The 26,382-nt window shown below is 43.0% G+C and overlaps 1 protein-coding gene across 1 annotated transcript in view; it reads left to right on the top strand.

The window, feature by feature from the left end:
• ASPM (assembly factor for spindle microtubules) overlaps positions 1-21,967 on the top strand; it is a 70,143-nt gene extending 48,176 nt beyond the window's left edge. Inside the window, exons 22-26 of the mRNA XM_040359891.1 lie at positions 3,858-4,050; positions 9,171-9,325; positions 11,878-12,054; positions 18,896-19,074; positions 21,700-21,967. Coding sequence (XP_040215825.1) covers positions 3,858-4,050; positions 9,171-9,325; positions 11,878-12,054; positions 18,896-19,074; positions 21,700-21,802 — 807 coding nt within the window. The 3' untranslated portion in view covers positions 21,803-21,967. The remainder of the gene's footprint in view (positions 1-3,857; positions 4,051-9,170; positions 9,326-11,877; positions 12,055-18,895; positions 19,075-21,699) is intronic.
• The last annotated feature ends 4,415 nt before the right edge of the window (positions 21,968-26,382 follow it).

Consider the following 26,382-nt stretch of genomic DNA (forward strand, 5'->3'; position numbering starts at 1 on the left):
CGGATCGATCCGACAGGTGTACGTCTTAGTACGCTGTCGGATCTTAGGTGCATTTTTTCCGCCGGCCGCTAGGTGGCGTTTCCGTTGCATTCCGCGTCCAGTATGCAAATTAGCTAGTTACGGCGATCCACGAACGTACGTCCGGCGCATTTTTTTACGTCGTTTGCGTTCGGCTTTTTCCGGCAAATAGTTACCCCTGCTATTATGAGGCGTACTCAATGTTAAGTATGGCCGTCGTTTGCGAATAGGAATTTGCGTAGAATGAAGTCACCGTCGTAAACATTGGCTTATTCTGGTTTAATTTCGAGCATGCGCACTGGGACACCCCCGCGGTCGGCGCATGCTCCGTTCAAAAAAAATGTTGTTTATGTCGGGTCACGACGTATATACATAAAACACGCCCCCATCACATCTATTTGAATTCCGCGCCCTTACGCGGCCAAAGATACACTACGGCGCAAATTCTTTGAGGATTCGGGAAAAAAAATAACGGCGGCGTAGTGTATCTTAGATACGCTACGCCCAACGCAAATATGCGCCGAAGTACGTGAATCTGCCCCAATGTGTTTTTTACAGGATGTATTTTTAAATATTGGCTAGATATATTCCATCACTATTTAATGTTGCCATGAATTATCCTATTTTCAGATCAGCAGGTGACACCGCTCTAACTACTGTAAATGGGAATGGGGGGGAACCTATAAAATAAAAAAGGATCTTTGATTGATACAGATATGCCATCACTGGCCACTTTATTAGGTACACCTTGCTAGTACCTACTTTTGCCTTCAGAACTGCCTTAATTCTTCATGGCATAGATTCAACAAGGTGTTGGAAACATTCCTTAGAGATTTTGGTCCATAGTGACATGATGGCTTATCACAGTTGCTGCAGATTTGTCGGCTGCACATCCATGATGCGAAGCTCCACTACATCTCAAAGGTTCTCTATTGGAGTGAGATCTGGTGACTGTGGAGGCCATTAGACTACAGTGACCTCATTGTCCTGTTCAAGAAACCCGTTTGAGCTTTGTGACATGGTGCATTATCCTGCGGGAAGTAGCCATCAGAAGATGGGTACACTGTAGTCATAAAGAGATGGACACGATCAGCAACAATACTCAGGTAGCCCATAGCATTTAAATGCTCAATTGGTACGAAGGGGCCAAACGTGTGCCAAGAAAATATTCCCCACACCACACCAGCCTGAACCATTGATACAAGGCAGGATGGATCCATGCTTTCATGTGTACACCAAATTCTGATCCTACCAGCTTAATGTCGCAGGTGAAATCAAGACTGGTCAGACCAGACAAAGTTTATCCAATCCTCTATTGTCCAATTTTGGTGAGCCTGTGCGAATTGTAGCCTCAGTTTCCTGTTCTTGGCTGACATGAGTGGCACCTGGTGTGATCTTCTGCTGCTGTAGCCCATCTGCTTCAAGGTTTGATGTGTTACGTTCAGAGATGGTATTCTGCATACCTTGGTTGTAACGAGTGGTTGTTTGAGTTACTGTTGCTTTTCTGTCATCTTGAACCCGTCTGCCCATTCTCCTCTGATATCAACAAAGCATTTTCGTCTGCAAAACTGCCGCTCACTGGATATTTTCTCTTTTTTCGACCCTTCTCTGTAAACCCTAGAGATGGTTGTGCATGAAAATCCCAGTAGATCAGCAGTTTTTGAAGTACTCAGATAAGCCCATCTGGCACCAACAACAATGCCACGTTCAAGGTCACTTAAATCCCCTTTGATCCCTATTCTGATGCTCGGTTTGAACTTCAGCAAGTCGTCTTTGCTACATCTAGATGCCTAAATGCATAGAGTTGCTGCCATGTGATTGGCTGCTTAGCAATTTGTGTTACCAAGCAATTGAACAGGTGTACCTAATTACAAAGTGGCCGCTGAGTGTATATCCAAGTGCCTGTTCACACTACCGCGACCTGACTTGTGCCGTCCCCAAGTCGCGCGACATGAGAAATTACATTAAAGTGAATGAGAGCCGTCTTAATGTACACTACTGAAGTCGCTCCGACTTCAGAAAAGGTTCCTGTACTACTTCTAGGCAACTTGTTCCGATTGATTTCAATGGAAGTTGCCTCCAAAGTGGGATCAGTGTCTTAACTGAAGCAACTTTACAGGAAGAGAAAATAGTTTTCTCAGGCAAACCCCTCCCTCCCACAGAGCTGATTATTTGATTGGCCACTGGCTAAGTTGCCTGTCCTGGAGGCCACTCGAAGTTGCCTCGCAAAGTTGTGCCGACTTGCATGTCGCTATAGTGTGAACTGGCACTTAAGCCCAACTCTGGGATCATGTAAAATGTATCCCCTGCAGTGGGGCCATACCAATACTACAAGAGTTTATGGCTTATTTTGTCTGGGGGAGGAGACACTTCTATATATTACCCGATCCTCTGTTCCCCTGGCAGATGACTGTTCCTCAGCGTCATCCTGCTCAGTGCAGGGCTACGAAACCCTTCTTTGGTGTTTTTGATGTCTGGACCCTAGATCGCCAGTTTATCTGCAAGGAGGTGTAAAGCTCCCCCCCCTCCACCAGACAAAACAAGCAATTATCCCTTGCAATGAGGCTGTGCCTGCACTGCAAGAGTAAATCATTTTCAGTTGCCCAGAGTTGGGCTTTAAAGCCAAATATAGACAACTCCATAAAAACAGGTGAGCAAACATTGGGGGTAGATTCAGGTACAGCTGCGCGCTCCTTACGGAGGCGCAGTGTACCCTTTTTACCCTGCGCCTACGCAAATTATTTGCGCTACGCTTCATTCATGAAGCAGTAGCCACGTAATTTGCGTGGGTGCTCCTCAAAAATGCCCTGCGTAAGGGCGCCTAATGTAAATGATCCCGTAGGGGGCGGGAATCATTTAAATTAGGCGCGTTCCCGCGCCCAGCGTAGAGTGCATGCTCCGTCGGGAAACTTTCCCGACGTGCATTGCGGTAAATGACGTCGCAAGGACGTCATTTGCTTCAAAGTGAACGTGAATGGCGTCCAGCGCCATTCACGATTCACTTACGCAAACGACGTAAAATTTAAACCTTGCAACGCGGGAACGACGGGTATCCTTAGCATTGGCTGCCCCTGCTTTTAGCATGTGCAGCCTTACGCGAAACCCGACGTACGCAAACGACGTAAACTGCGTACGCAGGGCTCGCGTAGGGTTGTGAATCGGCGTTGGTATGCAATTTGCATACTATACGCTGACCACAACGGGAACGCCCCCTAGCGGCCAACGTAAGAGTGCAGCCTACGATATGACGGCATAAGGAGGCTTATGCCAGTCATTTCTTAGGCTGCCGTCGGCGTAACGAGGTTCCTGAATCGGGAGCATTCGTAACCCCGGCGCAAGTAAGCAATTGCGCTGCGTAACTATGGTTACGCAGACGCAATTGCTTCTTGAATCTAGGCCATTGTTTGCAACTACGGGGTTAATTCTGATGTAGTAGAGACAGATAATGGGGCATATTTACTAAAAGCAAATCCAGTTTGCACTTGTAATGCAAAGTGGGTTTACCTTTCGTAAATAACCCCCAATGTGTCAGGTACCACTGCTCATATGGCATTCATTTTTTATCTCTTTAAATATCAGAAGCTTGGAATATCTTGTGCGTGTCCTGTATCCTCTGGAATATCCTCCTCCCCTTTTTTGGGCTGATTTGATAATGCACGTAATTTGCCTCTACTAGTGCAATATAACATTGACTGGTGTTTTTCGACCAGCCATTATTAAAAAAAATCAGTGCTTCAGAAATGTGAGCCTTATTTACCATTGGAAGTTTAAAGTTATTTTGTGTTTGTTTTTTGTTCTTTTATGGATAGCGTTTTTTCTTGTCACATTTTATCCAATAGGCTCTTTGGAGAAGTTACCAGTGGAGAAAGGAAAACGAAACCAAAAAAATGAGAACCTTACGTCAGCGTCTGCGGAAACTAAGTGAGGAGACCAGAGCTGAAGATAAATTATGTAACAGAACATCGGTTGCTTTAAATTATCTGCTCACCTACAAGCACTTCACCTACATCCTGGCAGCTCTGAAGCATCTTGGTGAGAAATGTATTCCTCTAAGTGATCAATGCCCTTTAGAGTTGAGCTTTTAAAATGTAGAGCGAAGTGTTCTTAATGCTAATTGGGGAAAGTGCAGTTTCTATAGCTAAAGTTTTAAAATGTGCTGCATGGTGGATCTTTGTTGCTCCATTTTAGATGGCATCCTGGTAACCATGGCAACATTGGTGAGGTAACCTAATTTCTTCACTACTGTGCAACTTTTTATAGGAAATAATGGCAATGTGATTTCCTCTGGGATTACATGTTTAGTTGTGCAAGCAAGATGTTTGTGTAACCCGCTGCTGTTATTATTACCAGGAATCTATGCACAAACAACGATTTTAAAATTGTGGTGCAGACAAATGCTTATGCACATCTACATACCGTATTTATCACGGTATAACGCGCTCCCGCGTATACCGCGCACCCCTAAAGTTGCCCCCTAAATTCCTGTAAAAAAAAATGTTATGATTTCATTACTTACAGTTTTGGTGTCTTCCCAGTGTCCATCGTCCGGTCCGGTGTCCGTCTGCGGCCTCGATGGTGTCCTCCCGACTTCTCCAGCGCGCGCCTCAAGTCGAGTCCCCGCTTCCCGCGCTCAGTTCGACCGACTCCGCCGACATATACCGAGTGCAGTACACTCGGGTACATTCGGCAAGGCTCGGCGTCGCTCGCGCTCTGTGACGTTTATGCGTGAGCACGAGCGAAGCCGAGCCTGGCCGAATGTACCCGAGTGTACTGCACTCGGTATATGTCGGCGCAGTATTTCAAACTGAGCGTGGGAAGCGGCACCCACGACTTTCCCCTTATTTTAAGGGGAAAATAGTGCGCGATATATGCCGATAAATACGGTATGTTCATAAGAAGTTCATAAAAATCCCATAGGAAGGGTGTTGTACTTTAGGCAGCTCCACTTGAGAGCAAAACAAATCTCTGGAATTACAAAAAAGAACACAAGGGGGTGCCAACTAAGTGCAGCATCAATGGATTTATTATGATTAAAAAAAAACAATTGCAGACTCTAAGAAATATAAAATCCAAGAGCTTATCTGCAACCATTGCCACGTTGGATGGAAGCCGCCCTCCAGAAAAGTTGCTTGTGACAGAAAACAGCGTGTAGTCAGTGAGGAACAAAGTTCAGTGTTTCAGGCGGTGAGGAAAGTTTCACTGTGGGGACACAAGTCAGGATGTGATGTCACTCCTGGGGCAGGTTGCCTTGTGTCCCCAAAGTGACTTTCCTCACCTCCTGGAACATTGGACTTTGTGCTGTCACAAGCGGCTCTTCTGGTTTACAGCTTCCATCAAACGTGGTAAGGCTGCAGAAAAGCTTTTTAATTAAAAAAATAAATAAAAATCTTGTCTGTTTTTTTTTTTTACACTTTAAAGACATGCATTGTGTTAAGGCAGCCCATTCAAATATAAGGTATTGCTAGTGTACTAAAACAATACAAAAATCACATGGGCATCATTTTTACTGACGCAGTGCATTACAACACGTGTACATCGGGAGGTGCAGGGGGGGGCGGGGTGGTGGCGGCGAAGACCTTGACAATGAATAGCGCTGCAAAGTGCCAATGCATGTAATGTGCGTTAATGCAATCTTTCCCCTCAAAGCAACACACTGGACAGGTCTGAATGGGTCCTTAGACTATTGATAATGAAAAGGACCAGAGAAGACCTATTTAATGTAACTTCCCTCATTTATCTGTTCCATAAATTGATATATGGTAATTTTAAACAAACCCTTCCTGTGGGGAAAAAAAATGGACCTTCTAAAAATGCTTGTTTCCTGGCTATTTTGCTGGCCTATGCACTTTAGTGCTCAGAGCAGTGGCGACTGGTGTTTTTTTTTTCAGGGGGGGGGGGGGGGGGCGCAACTCCAGGCTAGTGGTGCGTGGTCTGGGCAGTGGTTCCAGGCTAGCAGGGTTTGGACAGCGGCTTCCTGGCTCCACGTCTGGCCAAAACGTCAGGTGATCCTATTGGACATAATGTGAAAAGAAAAAAACTGCGCTTGAAAGAAACCTAATACTAGGCTGCAACACAAAGTGAAATGCGCACAAATGGAAATACATTTATAGTTGCGCTCTAAAAAATGGTTAAATTAACGTGCAAGTGTATCTAACCAAAAATTTGTATGAACAATATGTGAATAGGTTCCTGAAAAAAATCTCTGATTAACAGACCGTTATCAACCTGAGAATAATCCTGTAAAATTAAATCATATAGAGCCAGAATAAAGTTCTTTTGAAAAGAGTGACTTTTGCAAAAAGTGAAATTAGATCATATACATCCAGAGTAAAGTTCTTTTTGCAAAGGGTGACTCCGATGCAGAAAGTGAATCAATAGATGTGTTGTTCAAAAGAAGATGACAGACACTGTGAATCCACCACCATAAGGGATGTGCGCTTACCAGCTGCACAGGCCAATCAAGCCTATGGCTAACACCCAGCCAGGATCTTTTCCTCACGGTAGTTCCAAACACGATCCAGTCACTCCATCTGCAGGGTCATCTGAACAAGGACACGGCTGAACAAATCCTTCACTCCGAACCCGTAGGTGGCTCAATGGGCAATAATATGGCTCAGAAAAAGATAGACGAAAAATGGTCATAGGTAAAACCTGGTGGGTTTTATTTATAAATGCTTTAAAACCAGAATCGCCTGCTAGGCGTAAAATAGAATCTCAATATAAAAAACGAACAATATAAAAATATGCGGCCTGCCGACAGGAGTACACACGCCCGTGCAAACAAACAGCGGGACGTATCGCGCGGTGATGTCAGCACGTCGCCCCTCACAGTGCATTTAGTCACTATTCTAACGTCGTCCTGGGGCAAATGCGGTGTACTGACGCACCGCTTAATATGCGCATTACATAAAACCACACCTCGTTCTGAATTGTGGGTAGCTGGCTTCAGGACACCATTTTGACTATGGCAAACTGTATATGCAGCAATGAAAACGCTACACATCCCAACCCTAAGGATTAAGGGTTGATAGGCTCCTTATTAAATAACCGAGCTATACATTGGTACCAAAATCGTAGCACTATGGTTCGCTTTAAAGGGCCGACATCATATTAATGGCTGCTAAACGGAGAACTAGCTGTAAATACATCAGTGTCAGCCCTTATTTCTAGTCCAACACAAGCGTTCAACGCCACCTGTGGGTTGTCTAAAACATTTGTACTATAATACACCCAGAAACTAGATAATAAATGTAACTAATTCAATACAAGCAAAGACATCTGATATATACAGGACACTGGTCCACCAGTGTTTAACATGTTCACATCCCACAAGCCCTAAAGGCTGCGATTAAACCAAAACCAATCATAGATACCTATGCAACGGTGATTGGTCACAAAGTATTCCAGACGGAAGTATAATAACGGGTTAAAAAACAGAAATTGCAACAAGATCAGTCGAACCCAGGAACTCTGGAAACTACCCACAACGGGGGGAAAAAATCCTCCATCAGGCAGATGCAAGGGGTCTAAAGTTTGCCCAAGGATAGTGACCAGAGTCTACCCATGAACCATAAAGGTTTTATTTAAATATAATGGGGACTAGACTATGATACCTGTGCCCTTAAATATAATGGACACAGCCAGGACAGCATACTGTTGCCCCAAACACAATGCTAGAGCAACAAACTGTCCAAAAATCCAAGCATCTATTCTAGTATAGATCAACGTTAATCCAAATAAGTGTACCAACATATAGATGTTCATCGAAACACTCCCAGGGGTATCTGATCTTCAAAAAAGGCTATTGCACTTCTAAGGGGATGTGAAGCTACAAAAATTTGAGCCAATGTAAGTGAACTCCCACATTCACACAGGATGTCTAAACTTTTAAGGGCCTGCTCCCCAAGATTCAGATCTGGTTTACATCCTAATTAATCACATTCTGCTTTCTTATTAGGCCAAAGGGGAAATATCAAGCATTATCTATGAATGCATTGACGTCCACATCGATGTTTAAACCATAGGGGGACATAGGTTGAAGACCTATGTACCCATACCATCTCAAGCCTTGAAATACTTCTTACAAGACAACTACCCCTCCAATGGGGATTAAATTCAACCATTCCCGGAAAGATGGTATTAGAGGGATCTCTATTGTGGACAGTCCGATAATGTTTAGCTACTGAATGCTTAGTGAACCCCTTTCTGATTATTATGTTTATTAAGACGGACCTGGAGGGGACGCTTGGTCCTGCCCAAAAACTGTAGCCCACAAGGGCACTGCACAGGTAGACCACCCCCTCAGGGGAGCAAGTAATGAATGGCTCAATCTTGTATTCAATAATGTCACGCTGGAAGCAAAACTCCTAGTCCTACACTCATTCAAGGAGCATACTTGGCACCTTCTACACTGGTAGCAACCTGTATATTTCCGGCGTGTAATAGGCTTCAGTGGACCTGCACCAAAAAATGCAAGTGTTGTGTTTTTCAATGCATTTTTGATGCATTTTATTTTTTTGTGGCCAATAGGAAAGTATGACCGTTCTGTTTATCGAGTGTGACTTTGGTGCAGCTTTACACTCTCTGGCACTCAGGGTTGGTGGCAATTGTTGGGGTTAGTGGTAACTGTTAGGGTTGGATCTTCAACCCTAATGATTTCCACTAACTCTTACCTTAACCCTAACATGCGACTTTGGACACACAAAGGTTCCTGCACTACTTTGATGTGACTTGAGTGCCAGAGAGTATAAAGTCACATCAGTCACACTCAAGGAACAGAGAAATGCAAAACTCACAGAAAAAACGCATCAACCGCAACCTACATAGATGTGAACCTAGTCTTAATCATGGTTAACGCAAAGTTCTTATATGCACACTTTTTCTGGCTCAATAAGTATTCAAGCTAGAGTGTCGGGTTGACAGCCAGGCAGCTAGCATTTTCAGAAGGAAAGGTCACTCAATGTTTCATTTTTAAGTTGAATGTGAACTATTTTTATTTTTCTATTTTTGTATTCTCCAGTCTGTTTCTTTTGAGGACATCTATTTGTGCGAACATAAAAATATAAGCCCATTGATATAAAGTACCTTGTCTGACATATTCGTAGCTGGTCTGCAGTACACAAATGACTCGTATGTGACCCTTCCTCTTGTAGAAGCTGCCACCAGACTGTCTTCTATTTGCTGTGAAAGAATGGCACAGAGCGGAGCTGTGAGTACTATTTTCACTCTGATCCGCAGCTGTAACCGGAGTATCCCATGCATGGAAGTGATCACGCTGTCTATACAGGTTCTGCTCAACCTGACCAAGGTACCTTGTTATGGTGTTCTGATATGTTTGAGTTGGCTGTGTGTGCATGTCTGGGTCGGTGTTAATTTATTTTTTTGAGTACCTAGACCATAATAATTTTATTATATACAAGACTTTTAAACTTTTATTTATTTATATATATATATCTCCGCTTGAGGACCGCTGCACGACGATATACGTCGACAAAATGGCACGACTGGGCACAAGGGCGTACATGTACGTCCCCTTTAAGATCCCAGCCGTGGTTCCGACCCGGTCCTCTTCTCTGTGACCGTCCCCGCGGGAACAGCAGACCCAATCACCGCCAGTGTCCCGCAATCGGGTCACAGAGAGGAAGAACGGGGAGAGGTAAGTGTAAACAAACCTCCTTCTGTGCTTCCTAGTGTGGCTGTCACTGATCGTCTGTTCCCTGTCATAGGGAACGACGATCAGTGATGTCACACGCACAGCCACGCCCCCCACATTAAGAACACACCCTTAGAGAAAACTTAACCCCTACAGCGCCCCCTCCTGGTTAACCCCTTCACTGCCAGTGTAATTTTTACAGTAACCGGTGCATTTTTATAGCACTGTTCGCTGTAAAAATGACTGATCCCAAAATAGTGTCCGATGTGTCTGCCATAATGTCGCAGTCACGATAAAAATCGCTGATTGCCGCCATTGCTAGAAAAAAAAATTAATAAAAATGCAATAAAACTATCCCCTATTTGGTAGACATATAAGTTTTGCGCAAACCGATCAATAAACGCTTACTGCTTCTTTTTTTTTTTTTTTTTTTATTATACCAAAAATATGTAGAAGAATACGTATCAGCCTAAACTGAGGGGGTGGGGGGAAATGATTTTTTTATATCTCTTTTGAGGATATTTATTTCTAGCAAAAAGTAAAATATATTCATTTTTTTTTTTTTCAAAATTGTCGCTCTCATTTTGTTTATAGCGCAAAAAATAAAAACCGCAGAGGTGATCAAATGCCACCAAAAAAAAGCTCTGTGTGGGGGAAAAAAGGACGCCAATTTTGTTTGGGAGCCACGTCGCACGACCACGCAATTGTCAGTTAAAGCGACGCAGTGCCATATCATAAAAAGGGGCCAGGTCCTTTACCTGCATAATGGTCCGGGGCTTAAGTGGTTAAAGTGATTTGTAAACGATCGCTTTGTAAAACAACCTATTCAGTTTAAAATTGAAATGCAAATACAAAAATATATATATGCCTTGTTTTCCCCTTTTTAATGAGTCCTCACATTCCCTCTGTTCTCAGCTGCATAAGAACTGGGGGGGGGGGGGGGGGGAAGCATTAGTAGTGCACTGATCTTCTCAGTGAATGGTTGTGCAGCGGGGAGTGTCAGGACAAGTCTGATCATTGTAGGAGAGCAGGCCGAGTTCCCAGCGTAGCTAGAGACCCGACTACGTTTTTTTTAGGGTTCCAATGGAGGTCTGGTGCTAGAATGTTTGTTACCACGCTGGTATGCGCGACAATATGTAACCTGTACTGCAATTGACGGTTTTTCATGCGTAAGCCCCCCCCAATGCGTGCTTTTTAAAATTGGTGCATGTATATATGTTGGTGGGGGAGGGGGCGATTTTATGTGCTCGGGTGTAACTTTTTTTTGGACGTTTTTATTTTTTTCATCACGTAGGGGAGGGACAAAGAGTCACCAATGTGGTGAGTTTTTATTTTTGGTAACCTGTTCTCTTTTTAATGAGACATGCAGTGTCTGAACAACCCTGCATGTCTCCTGGGCTCCACTGAATGTGTTGCAATGCAGATAGCAAGGCATTGCAACACATTCCTTTCCGGCTATGCTAGCCAGGTAAAGGGACGGGGTGACCTGGAAGTGACATCATACATTTTGCTTTCCCAGGTCGCCAACAAGAAGGGGAGAAGAGAAGACACTCCACCCACCATATCGGTCCTGGCCCGCAGATGGCTAAACGAAGCCCGCAATACATGGCGGGGAGGGGGGAGAGAGCAATGGGGGGTGCATCGCAGCTGCCTACATGCCTTCTACCTGACGAGTTGCTGTTTGCTTATGCGTTTTACACATCAATCATGGTGGCTGCAGCCATCGGATTATGTGTGAAATCCCGCACTGTCAGGTCCATACAACGTGCGGTCCTGGCAGCAAAAGGGTTAAAGGTGAACTTGACCTGTAACTGCTGGTTTAGTCTAGGGGATTAGAAAAACATTTACTTACCTGATCCAGTTGTGGACTCTCCCTTAGCGGCAGCATGTCCGATGCAGGGCTGTGGTCTTGATGACGTAGACGGATCTAAGACCTCTGGAGTGCAGGGAAGAAGAGGTTACAGGGGGATCGGTGTATCTATGTAGAAGAGCCTGCGGGATTGGAGATTCCGATAACGCTTTACTCAGTCCTCTACAGAATAATGGGCTGTTAACCATTGCAGAGCACTTGAAAGCCGGCTGGTGTGGGGACACATGTGGGCATGCTCCCAAGCTGGGCTGTGTACATCCATAGACACTAAATGCATGCAATCAGCGTTGAGTATGGCTACATCTCTTACACTCAGTTTTTCTGTGTTCAATTGTAGTATGAGAAGACCGTATCTACTGTCCATGAGGTAGAGGATTCCGTTGAAGTTCTTCTAAACTTGATGCAGATCTACAGGGAAAAGGCTGGAGATAAAGTACCAGAGAAGGGGGGAAGTATATTTACCAAGACCTGTTGTCTTTTGGCCATCTTTGGCCTGGACCCCCACAGAGCGAAGGTAGGAATTTTTGTTTTTATTATTGGCTTATCTTTGACTTCACCCTGATCGTTTGTGTAAAACCTTGGTGATTTAGGAACATCCACTGACTTGTCTTCCTCTGGTAAGCATGAACTCAACCAAAGTCGTATCTGATCTTTTTAGACTGTTTAGTATTTTTCGCTAGTATTTTATAATTCTCATCATGGGTAGCTGTATATGTTATTTTCAATGAAGCACTTAAATTGTTACTAAACCTACAACAGTAAAATCGGTCTGTATATGCAGTAAAGCGTGATTGTTATACTAAATGAGGCTTTCTGACCCTCTCCTCCTCCTCCTATCCCCAATATATTGCCTGCTAAATACAGAGCCTGGGGACAGGCTGCACATGCTCAGCTTGGTGTGTATTGCTAGAGAGGGTTTTTTTTTTGGGGGGGGAGTGCATGTGATCAGCACTGTCCAGAGTTCAGGGGTCCTGCAGCCTCAGAAAACTCCTCCTTTCTAGCTTTAACCAGTGCTTGGCTGGACACTGATGGGAATCACAAGACTGCTATATACTGCTTAAGAGAAAAGGTATTTAGCAGTTTTATTTTTACTAAAATAATTGCATTTCCTGAAAAATTATTTAATCACTTCCCGCCCGCCATATAACAAAATGACCTGCGCAAAGTGGTTAGGTTATGCCGACTGTTCATCATATGACACCCAGCAGGATAAGCCACAATCGCGTGCAGTGCGGCGATTGTTGGTGTGGTTTGTCACTCTGACACCCAGAATCACTGATCTCAGTAAAAAGTCTTTGATGTTGGCTCATTACCATGCGATCAGCTCTGTCCAATCGCAGCCTAAACAGGAAGAGCTGTGTATCAGCATTTCCTCCACTCGCACCGAAAGACGCAAGTAGAGGAGAGCCGATCGGCTGCTTTCCTGACGGGGGGTCAGGAAAGCAGCCAGGGATGCCCATCCAGGACTACTAGGTATGCCAATCGGTGCCCAATAGAGGTTGCCCATCAGTAATGCCTGACAGTGCCACCCATCAGTGCGGCCTATCGGTGCTGCATATTGGTGCCTCATCAGTGCTACCTTATCAGTGTTAGTCGATGCAGCTTATCGGTGCCCATCGGTAAAGGAGAAAACTTTTACTTACAATTTTTTTTAACAAAAACAAAGAAACTATTTTTAATTTTCGGTCTTTTTTTATTTATCAAAAACTAAAAACCCCAGAGCTGATCAAATACCACCAAAAGAAATCTCTATTTGTGGGAACAAAATAAACATTTTGTTGGGTACAGTGTTACATGACCGCGCAGTTGTCATTTAAAATACGATGGCGCTGAAAAGTGGCCTGGGCAGGAAGGGGGGGGGGGGGAGTGCCCTGTATTGAAGTGGTTAATGATATGAGCATTTCCATGTTCTGTGTACCATGGGAAACCAGATATAGTGAATGCAGGGTCCTGGGTTTAGTAACACTTTAACCATGTGATGTTGTGCTTCTCTGTATATGGATCTATGTGTGAAATTTTAAAGGGGGTTGACAATGTAGTTTTAATTACACAGGAGGAGTTTTTGGTCTGGAAGTATCCATCCTGCTTTTAGTAGTGTGCTTCACATCTCTTATTACCATTTTGTGTGTGTGGTGTGGTAGTTTTTTTTATTGTGTATATGTGTGTGTGTGTGTGTGTGTGTGTGTGTGTGTGTGTGTGTGTGTGTATATATATATATATATATATATATATATATATATATATATATATATATATATATATATATATATATATATATATATATATATATATATATATATATATATATAAATATACATACACACACACACATTTAGATCTTTCCCTCACTTCCGGTTCTGGGATAATGGCCACCAGGACAATCTTCTTAATGGACAATAAAAAACAGACAATAAAAAGTGTGTGTGTGTGTGTGTGTGTGTATATATATATATATATATATATATATATATATATATATATATATATATATATATATGTGTGTGTGTATGTAGGTGCAGTTAAAAAGGCCTGCTGCTGCACTTCCGGCGCCAGGTAGCGAATTGGTCTTTCAACCACAGTGATAGTGGGGTGGTAACACACTATCTAAAGGTGTAGAGACAATACCAATGAGTGTATGGTGTTGTTCTAAAAAGCAGCTATTTAAAATAAATGGTGACCCATCTATAAAGTGAATACTAAAAGGTTATCAAATAAACGTGAACAATTGTTCAAAGTGATAAAACAGCGCTAGAATCAGATATACTCTGTTTAGATAAATATCCTGAATAAGTGATGGTGAGGGAGGTGATCGATCAATGGTATATAAGCACCTAATACCAAACAAAGAAAAAAGGGGGGGACCACCCGAAGGTGTTTGGGACTTTAAATGAGAATACGTCTGTGATGTATCTCCATCCTTGTGTCTTGGACTTTATATGAGATTACATCCATACTATATCTCCATCCCGTATGCGGAAAATTGCAACAAAGGGAATTTGGGACTTTAAATGAAACAGTGGGCTGAATGGGGACAAAGTAATGAAACAAGCCATAGATGAAATGTTCATGTATTGAGAAAGTAGAATATTTGGTAGAAACAAATAACTTGTACAAAAGTACAGAACATACATTTCATACATAATACAATAATTGATATAAAATTACATTAAATAAATAACAGTCCATGACAACATATATAGCCACATAGAGGTTGGGCATAACCACGCAATAGGTGAAGTATAAAATGTAAATAGATCATAGAAGTACTGGTTGATCAGAATGGGTCCCATAAACGCATATAGCTACATCTTTGTAAGCCCGACGCGGCGTTTCGTGTATATGAAAAACACTCATCAGGGGCGGATGTAGTGGGATATCTGGAATACAGATTTGATTAGTGATCAAGGTATTAAAATTGGATCCACCAAAAAAGAGGTAGTAAGTCAATTCTGGTTACTTACATAGTATGTCAAAGTGGTAATGTAAATACAGTTAAGACCAAACATATGCCTGTCCCGGGACAGAGGTGGCAGACCAGCAGGCAAACAGCAGAGCGCATAAAGCATCCCTCCCAGACAGCACAGCGACCATGGGTAAAGTAAAATTGTAGTGTATCCTTATAGTACAGGTAGGTATATGTAATGAATGAATGAATAGGTCCATCAAACAGTGACCCACATAGTAGGGGGATAAGGGCATAACAAATACATTAAAATTAACAAAGGATACCTGGAATGCGAGTAGGATGGCCACAGCTAGTGACAGCTGTAAGGCCTGCATAGAAAATGGCCACTGGCTGAAGAGCTGGGAAGGTGCTTAAATACGTCCAGCAAATGCACCAGACTGCCCCCAACGTCACGTCAGCTGACCAGTGTGGGGGCGGGGCCCTTAATCAGACAGCACAATTGCCTGTACTGAAGAGATGCTGCACACACCCACTTGATCAGCTGTGATGGATACTAGCCATACAACAGGGCGACGCCCAATAAGGACATCACTCGGATGGCACGTAACGCCGATGCACTGACGGTAACCGCCCATACCCCCAAAGGGGGGGAAAGGGAAGCACAGTGAGTGCATCGCAATCCCGGGATGCAGACAAAAAAAAAAAAAGGTCTAAACAGTGCGTGATGTTTGCAAGCAGCTAAGTGGTGTGTTCAGCAACTGAATGGCAAATTAAACCATAATTAAAGTATGCCGTTTGTGTGGACAGATTATGCACACTTTGCACGGACAGCCCCATATAGGGCTGGCAGGGGAACACTGCCAGCTGCCGATCACGGTTTCCATCCCTGGTACTATAAGAAAAAAGGGGGGGACCACCCGAAGGTGTTTGGGACTTTAAATGAGAATACGTCTGTGATGTATCTCCATCCTTGTGTCTTGGACTTTATATGAGATTACATCCATACTATATCTCCATCCCGTATGCGGAAAATTGCAACAAAGGGAATTTGGGACTTTAAATGAAACAGTGGGCTGAATGGGGACAAAGTAATGAAACAAGCCATAGATGAAATGTTCATGTATTGAGAAAGTAGAATATTTGGTAGAAACAAATAACTTGTACAAAATACCAAACAAAAATTAATTTGTGAGTGCACCAAAATGTGGATAAGTTGCCCAAAAAAGAGGGAATAGGCTTACCACTGCAAATCTAAATGCGATTTGCTTACAAACCATCAAATGATCCAGGTACAGTACGGGTAAAACCGACTCAGGCGGGGGTACATAGAAGGCAAAGAGACACAGAGATCATAGTGTAATGTGACTGAGCAATGTCCCCTGCTAAGTATGGAAAAACCCTTTAGTTAATGCCCGTACAATAATGTGAATAGTGAATGCATAAACTGAAATGGTTTCACCGATATACTCCTGTCCCCAAGGGGCCGCGCGAGTGCTGTAGATCAGCTGGTCTCGTTCTCCTGTGTGGTGGGCGAATGGTGGAGCGCGGTGGAACGCACTTTCGACTTCCGTGTAGCGTCTGTCTGTAGCCACGCCCTGACGCGTTTCGTCACTTCCGACTTCGACTGAGGGCGTGGCTACGTGACGCCTTCATTATCTCTTTATACCACAGCATCCAGCGGCTATTGGTTGTGTCCTTACCGCCCACCGGATTTGATTGGTGCTAATAGATCCGGACATAGAGATGGACATCAGCCGGGATGTTTAATGGGTTTACAAGAGGAATAATGTGGGGAATCTAATCTGCACTTTAATATGGCCAAATAAGCCTAAAACAGGGGTTAAATCACATCTTCCTCGTTTTATATTGAAATAAGCGCCATTGGTAAATGGCACCTGCGGGGAGACATGTGTTATCACGAGTGATTACTAACGTAAAAAAGTCATTTGTTTATTAATTAATGAGCATTATGGGCATTAATACCCCTGTTTTAGGCTTATTTGGCCATATTAAAGTGCAGATTAGATTCCCCACATTATTCCTCTTGTAAACCCATTAAACATCCCGGCTGATGTCCATCTCTATGTCCGGATCTATTAGCACCAATCAAATCCGGTGGGCGGTAAGGACACAACCAATAGCCGCTGGATGCTGTGGTATAAAGAGATAATGAAGGCGTCACGTAGCCACGCCCTCAGTCGAAGTCGGAAGTGACGAAACGCGTCAGGGCGTGGCTACAGACAGACGCTACACATTTCAGTTTATGCATTCACTATTCACATTATTGTACGGGCATTAACTAAAGGGTTTTTCCATACTTAGCAGGGGACATTGCTCAGTCACATTACACTATGATCTCTGTGTCTCTTTGCCTTCTATGTACCCCCGCCTGAGTCGGTTTTACCCGTACTGTACCTGGATCATTTGATGGTTTGTAAGCAAATCGCATTTAGATTTGCAGTGGTAAGCCTATTCCCTCTTTTTTGGGCAACTTATCCACATTTTGGTGCACTCACAAATTAATTTTTGTTTGGTATTAGGTGCTTATATACCATTGATCGATCACCTCCCTCACCATCACTTATTCAGGATATTTATCTAAACAGAGTATATCTGATTCTAGCGCTGTTTTATCACTTTGAACAATTGTTCACGTTTATTTGATAACCTTTTAATAAATATATATATATATATATATATATATATATATATATATATATATATATATATATATATATATATATATATATATATATATATATATATATATATATACACACACACACTTTTTATTGTCTGTTTTTTATTGTCCATTAAGAAGATTGTCCTGGTGGCCATTATCCCAGAACCGGAAGTGAGGGAAAGATCTAAATCTTAAAGTATAACTAAAGGCAAAACTTTCTAGTTTTGAACAGAATGGAGAGGGATTAGAACACTTATCAGTCTTTATTGCTGTCTGTGCCCCCAGTAATGAGATTCATTCACCCTCTCTATTTGTCTTGTTTACTGTTCTCGCTAAGGCCTCATTCACACGGACGGCCTGTCAGTTTTGACGGCGGACCTGAACGGCCGCTCCATGCATCCCTATGGAGCGTCGGATGTCAGCGGAGACATGTCCGCTGACACCCGATCCGCTAAAAACAGACGTATGGGGACACGTCCCCATCCGTCCATGTCTGATCGGGTAAGATCTGATGAAAACGAACATGCTGTCTGTTTTCATCAGATCGCTCCATAGAAGACAGCGGTGCCCGACAAGCCCCTCCCCGCACAGTGAGCAGAGAGGAGCTTGTCATCCGTCGGCTCAGCGGAGATCTGCGGACAGATCTCCCGCTGAGCAGGCGGACTCTGTATCGACGGAGTCCGCCTCGTGTGAATGGGGCCTAAAAGTGAAAGCAAAACCAAATCCCAAATTTCCGAAGGGAAATCTTCCAATGGGAATGCTAGGTGACAACCTGGGATTTCCCTTGCTTTGGAGAAAGCACCACAATGTAACATAACGGGAAGTGAAAATAAATCTCTATAGATGCATTGGATTTAGTCCTTCTCTTTTCTTTACAAAAAAAAGACTGAACTTGCCAGGAAAAGCAAGTAACAGACAAAAGTCAAAAGCATTGTCTAAAATAAAGTATGAAATCCAACTCTCACATGCTGTATTCTACCAGCTACAGATATGTGATTTCGGGTGCTTTTTGTGCCATAGCTCTATTTTATCATTTGTTATCCTCCCCCTTTTTTCTTTTCTTTTTTAATTATTATTCTGGCTGCCATAGTGATGAATAACCTCCCCATAATGAAGAAAAATGCCACTGTGATTGGCCCCAATGGTTGAGGTTGTCAGTCGTATTTATGTCATTTTTTGCTTTTTGAGTTATTGTGTTATGGTAATCTGCTTTTTCTTTGTCTGCATTTTGAGGTAGTTGAAAACTAAAGTGTCTCTTCTCCATAGGAAATTTATGCTATTCCTAAAGCTATGAATCGGATCTCCAGCTTGTATGTCCTGACATCACGGAAGCACAAAATGGATACCGCACGGAATGTCAGCAAACAGCTCATGAATAATACTCGAATTCATGGCAACACATCATCTCTCCATACCACACCATTCCACACAAGAATTGTATCAAGGTACAAGCTCTAATTTTGTATATAAGGCTGGTATTCTGCCTGATTATATAGAATTAATCAGTTCTCTTACTTTAGGGACATACCACATGCATACTAGAGGTCTAAAATAAAGTTGTCTGTTTTGTCTCTAATAAAAACTGTTAGCATGGCTACACCGCTTAGTCAGATTTTACAATGTAATGAACAAGTTACGGTCAGTTGGTACCGTATTTATCGGGGTATTGCGCGCTCCGGCGTATAGAGATCACCCCTAAAGTGGACCCGCATTCCTGTAAAAAAAACATTTTAGTACTTAGTTTTGGTGTCTTGCGCGGCGTCCATCGTCGGGTCCGGCGTCCATCTGCGGCTTCGGTGGTGTCCTCCTCGTCGGGTTTGGTGTCCATCTGCGGTGTCCTCCCCGCTCGATCACCGCTTCCCGCACTGAGGTTGAACTACTGCGCCGGCATATACCGAGCGCAGTACACTTGTGTATATTCGGGCAGGCTCGGCTCCTCTCGCGGTCACGTCCTGTGCGTCCAGGACGTGACTGCGAGAGGAGCTGAGCCTGCCCGACTATACACGAGTGTACTGCGCTCGGTATATGCCGGCGCAGTAGTTCAAACTCTGCGCAGGAAAGCGGGTATCGGCGTATATCGCGCACCCACGATTTTGCCCTGTTTTCAGGGCAAAAAAGTGTGCGGTATACGCCGATAAATACGGTATATAGTAACTACAAAATGACTGGTATAGCGCGCACACCTCCAATATCAATACCACCGTCACTAACAAGATGTAAGATGTGCATAACGCCTCTAAATAAAGTGCAGGCTCTTCACTTTCAAATTCTTGTGATAAAATCACATTTACTACACACCAAAGTTTTCAAATCTCTGAAATGCAGTATATCTCACAATAGTTGTGCACTTGTATACATGACTCAGTAAAGTATACAGTCAGTGCAAAACACCTTAACCCCTTAGAGCCGGCACATGCCGGCCCCTTAAGGGGTTTTACATACCAAGAGGTGGGGCTTAAGGTCATGTGACCACCACGATTGGCAGTCACATGACCGGAAAGCTCCCAATCATCACAAGCAGCGATCAGGAGTTTTCGGTTAGCTGCCCGTAACTTTGTTGAGACCGTGCTCTTGTTACAGCGCTGCTTGACCGAATGCACGCAAATATTCGACCGCTCTGCGTCAAGGCTCGGCCACCGATGGGCCGCTTATTTGCATTCAGCGGGCACCAAGGAGTTGACATGCATCGGCCACCATGTGATCTATAAAATGCGCACTCACTAAAAATATGAATGAGCTCTTTTTAGGGAGGTCAGCAAGCGTTTAAACCACCCAGTACCAGGTCTTTCACACTTAGATTCTTCTGTTAATCTCAGCCATATCCTCAGGTAACCACAAAAAATGACAAAGGATACAAACATGTATATAGTGTAATATTTTATTGCAACTCGGGGTCCATCAAACAGCCACTCCTCGCATTTAAAAGTGCCTCAGATAATGGCACTAGCATGTACAGCATTCTTGTCAGGGAACTGCTGCATACCATTATGATTGCCCGAGTCAGCGTGCGATTCCAAAAGCCAGGAGCCCACACTATGGCATCTTAAGGAAGCTGCTCGCCTCCAGTTTCTTAGTGCTTTTTATAGATTTCACTTCACTGCGATTGGTGGACTACAACAAAATGGCTGTTTTAATTCACTTGTACATACTGTTCCATAGTACTTACATAATCCATAAAATTTATAGAGAAACTAATATAGCAACTAAAATTGATACTGGGTGGTTTACCAGATTAAATACTTGCAGACCTAAGTGCTGAAGAAGCCTAAAAGAGAATAAAATATATTCAAAAGTGGGTGATTTAAGTAAATGGGACCATAGACAGGTGATAAAGAAATATTCAAAGTGTACCTGGTTGAGTCAGATTTGTCACTTATACTTGTGTTTTTGATAGAAGAAATATCCAACTTAATTTTATTCGGGAATTTTGTTTGCACTGGACTTCATACTTTACTGAATATCTCTATTTCATATATATATATATATATATATATATATATTTATATATATATATATATATATATATATATATATATATATATATATATATAATTTATTTCTCAGTAACTTCTATTGTGAGGTGTCAGGTATGTACAAATTTAAATTTTACATGGTAACATAGTCCGTTTTTTCTTTTGAGAGACGGAGCTAAACGTGGAGAGTTGTCCTAGAAAATCAGATATCAATGAGGTGCACAGTCCAATATGAGCCGGATTTGAGTGTTCCAGTCATTTTTGGATAACAAGCATGCTGCACGGTATCTGGAATGATCTCTTTTGGTTTACTTGCAATCGGTGGGTAGGCAACCTCGGCCCTCCAGCTGTGGTAAAAGTCCTATGAGACATGCAAGACCCTGACAATCGGACATGACTCAGAGGCAGAATCATGATGGGATTTATGGTTTCACCACAGCTGGAGAGCCAAGGTTGCCTACCCCTGATTTCTCCAACATGTTGACGTTTAAATGTTGTACATACATGGATTATACACAACATGGAGTCTTTCTATAACCATCATTTTATTTTAACTGTGCAAGATGAATTTCTAACTGAACTTTTTCATACTTCTAGAATCAAGCCTGACTGGGTGCTAAGAAAAGATAATATGAGGGAGATTGTGGACCCTTTGCAAGCCATCCAGCTGGTCATGTCAACCTTTGGTTTGCCCATCTGAACCCATTTTACTGGAACTGGATTTTTTTAAATATGTATTAAGATAATTTTGTTATTTTACAGGGCGTAATGATGCATATAGCACAACTGTGTATTATAATTGTATTTGTAAATAGCTTTTTGTATAGATGAAATCGTACAATAAAATACAGAGCTCAACATACAATATAAGCTTTAATTTGAGATGTAAACCTAAAGGTCTGGTAAAAATGATGCTTCTGTATGCTAGCCATACAAAAGTCTTTATAAACTTGCCTGATCAGGAGAAAGGGGACTATAGGATCCCCACTGGTGGCTGATTAAGTGTCCAGTGGCATGTTTTCACTGTTGAGTGACAGTCAGCAGCTCGCAGAACTAGTACCTCAGCATTCATTACCCTACAGCAGGGATATGCAATTAGCGGACCTCCAGCTGTTGCAGAACTACAAGTCCCATGAAGCATTGCAAGACTCTGACAGCCGAAAGCATGACACCCAGAGGCATGTTGGGACTTGTAGTTTTACAACAGCTGGAGGTCCGCTAATTGCATATCCCTGCCCTACAGGATACACCCTGCCAAATATTTAATTCATTTTTAAAGTGTAAAATTGGTCAGAAAATTAAGTCCTGCTAGATCACTTCAGGCTGACCCCTTTTGCAGGTTAACCCCTTCCCTGCCAGTGACATTAATACAGTAATCTGTGGTTATTTTTAGCTCTGATCACTGTATAAATGTCAATGGTCCCCAAAAGTGTCCGATCCGTCCGCCACAATGTCGCAGTCCTGCTAAAAATTGCTAAACGCCGCCACTGCTGGTAAAAAAAAAAAAATGCCATAAATATATACCCCCATTTTGTAGACGCTATAACTTTTGCGCAAACCAATCGATATATTTTTTTTGGGGTAGAAGAATACATATTGGCTTAAACTGATGAAAAAATGTTGTTTAAAAAAAGAAATGTAGATATGTATTATAGTAAAAAATGTTTTTTCTGAAACTGCCGCACTTTTTTTTGTTTATAGCGCAAACAGTAAAAACCGCAGAGGTGATCAAATACCACCAAAATAAAGCTCTTTTTTTGGGGGGGGGGGGTTTGGGTGGAGGACGTCAATTTTGTTTGGGTACAGCACTGAAAGACTGCGCAATTGTCAGTTATAGCGACGCAGTGCTGTATCGCAAAAAATGGCCTGGTCATTAAGGGGGCAAATACTTCTGGGGTTGAAGTGGCTGAAGAACCACCATTTTTTTTTTTTATTATTATTATTATTGTTATTGTTCTGCCCTTAAACGGTTCCCGACAGGCTCCTGTACATATACGTCGGCAGAATGGCACGGCTGGGCAAAGTAACGCGTGTGTGTGTATATATACGTTCTAATGCCTGCCGTGCGGGTGCGCGCTGCCGGCGGCGAGCTCCGTGCCCGCAGGACCCGCAAACTCAATGTCCGCCGGTGTCCCGCGATCGGGTCACAGAGCTGCAGAACAGGAAGAGGCAAGTGTAAACATGTCACTGATCGTCTGTTCCCAATGAGAGGGATCAGTGACGTGTCACTCGTAGCCACGCCCCCCCTAACAGTAAGAATCACTCCCTAGGTTACACTTAACCCCTTCAGTGACACCTAGTGGTTAACCTATTCACTGCCAGTATCATTTTCACAGTAATCGGTGCATATTTATAGCACTGCTGGCGGTAAAAAATGACAATGGTCCCAAAAATGTGTCCGCCATAAAGTCGCAGTCACGAGAAAAATAACTGATCGCCGCCATTACTAGTAAAAAAAAATAGAAATGCCATAAAACTATACCCTATTTTGTAGACGCTATAACTTTTGCGCAAACCAATCAATATACGCTTATTTTTTTTTTTTTTTCAATATGTATCGGCCTAAACTGTGGGAAAAAAATAATAATAAATATATATAACCCGCAGAGGTGATCAAATAGCACCAAAAGAAAGCTCTATTTGTGGGGGGGGGAAGGACGTCAACTTTGTTTTGGGAGCCACGTCGCATGACCGCGCAATTGTCAGTTAAAGCGACGCAGTGCCGAAATGCAAAAAATGCTCTCTTTTTTTTTGGCCAGCGCAATGGTCCGGGGCTGTTGCTGTTAATCTGGTTAAATGACTAGACAAGAAAGTGTTCCCCCCCCCCCCCCCCATCTTTCCATCTATATAAAGCTTCTGCCCTTGTTTTAACGTTGGATAGCTCTCTCTCTCTCTCTCTCCCTCTCTGTTGAGGACACAAGAAAATGTGAATGTTCGCATTCCAAGAATGTAACAGTTTGTTTTTTGAAACTGTGTTAAATCAATGGGTTTATATCTACTTTATTATTTACTGCTAAAATGTTAGTTATGGACAAAAATCATCAAATCCGAGCACCTCGTCCCATGTAATACAAAATGAATGAGAAGAGGAAGGGTACCTTGGGACCCCAGGGACTATTAAACTGGTGCTAAATAGAAAATGTAGTCAACAACAAAAAAGTATAGATTTTTATTTTTAATAAATAATATAGAAGAACCATCAATTAAGATGAAAAAGATACATGATCTCCAAAGGTATATTAGGAAGACCAATTTGAGCATTGATATGGGTACTTGCTCGACATGTTTCGCTCTATACAGAGCTTCCTCAGGAGCTTTTGAACAGACAATGCTAGGTATCAAAAAGAACAAATAATTAGATTAAATAGGTGAATACTTTCAACGGCAATGTAAATGCAGGAAATAACTGCATGACAATATATTAAGGTGTGTGGGAAATGCATAACTTGGATAAATACAGAGAGTGTTGCGCAATATCAAAATGCACAAAATGGGCGCCAGCCAAACTTGCCACAAATAAAAAGAATTCCTTTTTAATAAAAGAATGGATAACGAGAATAAACCAACATCCGGACCACTGATGGACAGCGGAAACCCAAAATTCCAAGGAGCACTGACGAACTAGAATAGGGCCATAGCATATCAAAAAGCCTAAAAGAGAATAAAATATATTCAACAGTGGGTAATTGAGGTAAATGGGACCATAGACGGGTGATAGAGAAATATTCAAATTGTACCTGGTTGAGTCAGATTAGGCAATAGAACCAATACAATTGACCAAGATAAGGAATCAATTGGTACAGAAAGCTGTGGAGACGGTGCCTAGAACAGCTGTTCAGATGCATCTATGCCGCAGCTAGGTTGTATCTAAAAAAAATTGAAAAAATAATATATATATATATATATATATATATATATATATATATATATATATATATATATATATATAATTTTCCCAATAGAATCAACAAAGGATTAGTTAGGGCCCTTTCACACGTACGGGCCAAATGTCCGCATTTTCATCCGTCCGTTTGCGGATGAAAACGGGACATACAAGGGTCCCTATGTGATTACGGGTGTCAGCTGGGTGAACATCCTATTTTTCTGCCGGATCGGATGAACACTGACATACGGTCCGTGTTCGTCCGATCCCCCATAGGGGAGAGCGGAGGAAACACAGGGCGGTCCCTGCACAGTGTGCGTGGAACGCCCTGTCAGCTCAGCGGGGATTTTACGGAGGATCCCCGCTGAGCTGTACGGACACGGAGCGGATCATTACTGATCCGCTCCGTGTGAAAGGGCCCTTAGATTTGCAGCAGGAAAAGGGGGGTGAAGAGTGTCACCCAGAAACGTATAGGTTACCTGGAGAGGTTTTGATTGCAAGATGGAGATAGGTGACCACCGGGTCAGAAGGACCCGCTTGCTACCTGCAATGTGTCAGTGTAGTTGGCAACTATTTGCGGCTTCGAAAGCAGCGCTATTTGTATGCCCTCGCGGCGGCGTCAGACCTACGTCGCTGCGAGGCGGACACGTGACGTCACCGACACCCTGTCACGTGATGCGCCAGTGAACCAATGCGGGCGGACGGCGAAGCGTCCATCCGTAGGCCAATGGAACAAGGCCTGCGTGGGCCGCGCTGGAACCAGCCAATGCCATCTTGGTTCCTGGAAAAGAATCACCACGCTAGAGTATAAGAGAATTGGGTGCACGAGCAAGATGCAAAAAGGGTGCAAAAATAGATGGAAGAACAGACAAAAAAACGGCAGGGAGAAAGGACATCATATGGTCATAAAAAAGGGACCGAAGTGAGCAACATTAGGGATTTGTTAGCCCATTTGCCCAATAGGGTCCCTATGTGTCTGTACGGTCCCGGCCAGTCAATCAGAAACTGCATGGAACGGGACTCCACATTCTGCACCAGCGGTCTGGGAAGAATGCTAAACTTAAAGCGGGGGTTCACCCTATAAACCTCCAAAAAAAATTTTTTTTTTCCTCTACCATAAAATCAGGCATTGTAGCGCGAGCTACAGTATGCCTGTCCCGATTTTTTTTTTTTTTTTATCCCTCGTACTCACCTTGTACTTGTACATCGAAGATACCGACTCCCCTCGGGGAATGGGCGTGCCTATGGAGACGGAGGATGATTGACGGCCGCCTCTGGCGCGTCACGCTTCTCCGGAAATAGCCAAAATAGGCTTGGCTCTTCACGGCGCCTGCGCTTAGCCTGTGCGCAGGTGCCGTGAAGAGCCGAGACCTACTCCGGCTGTCTTCGGGGAGAGT

Source organism: Rana temporaria, chromosome 7, assembly GCF_905171775.1.
Source record: "Rana temporaria chromosome 7, aRanTem1.1, whole genome shotgun sequence".
Lineage (NCBI taxonomy): Eukaryota > Metazoa > Chordata > Amphibia > Anura > Ranidae > Rana > Rana temporaria.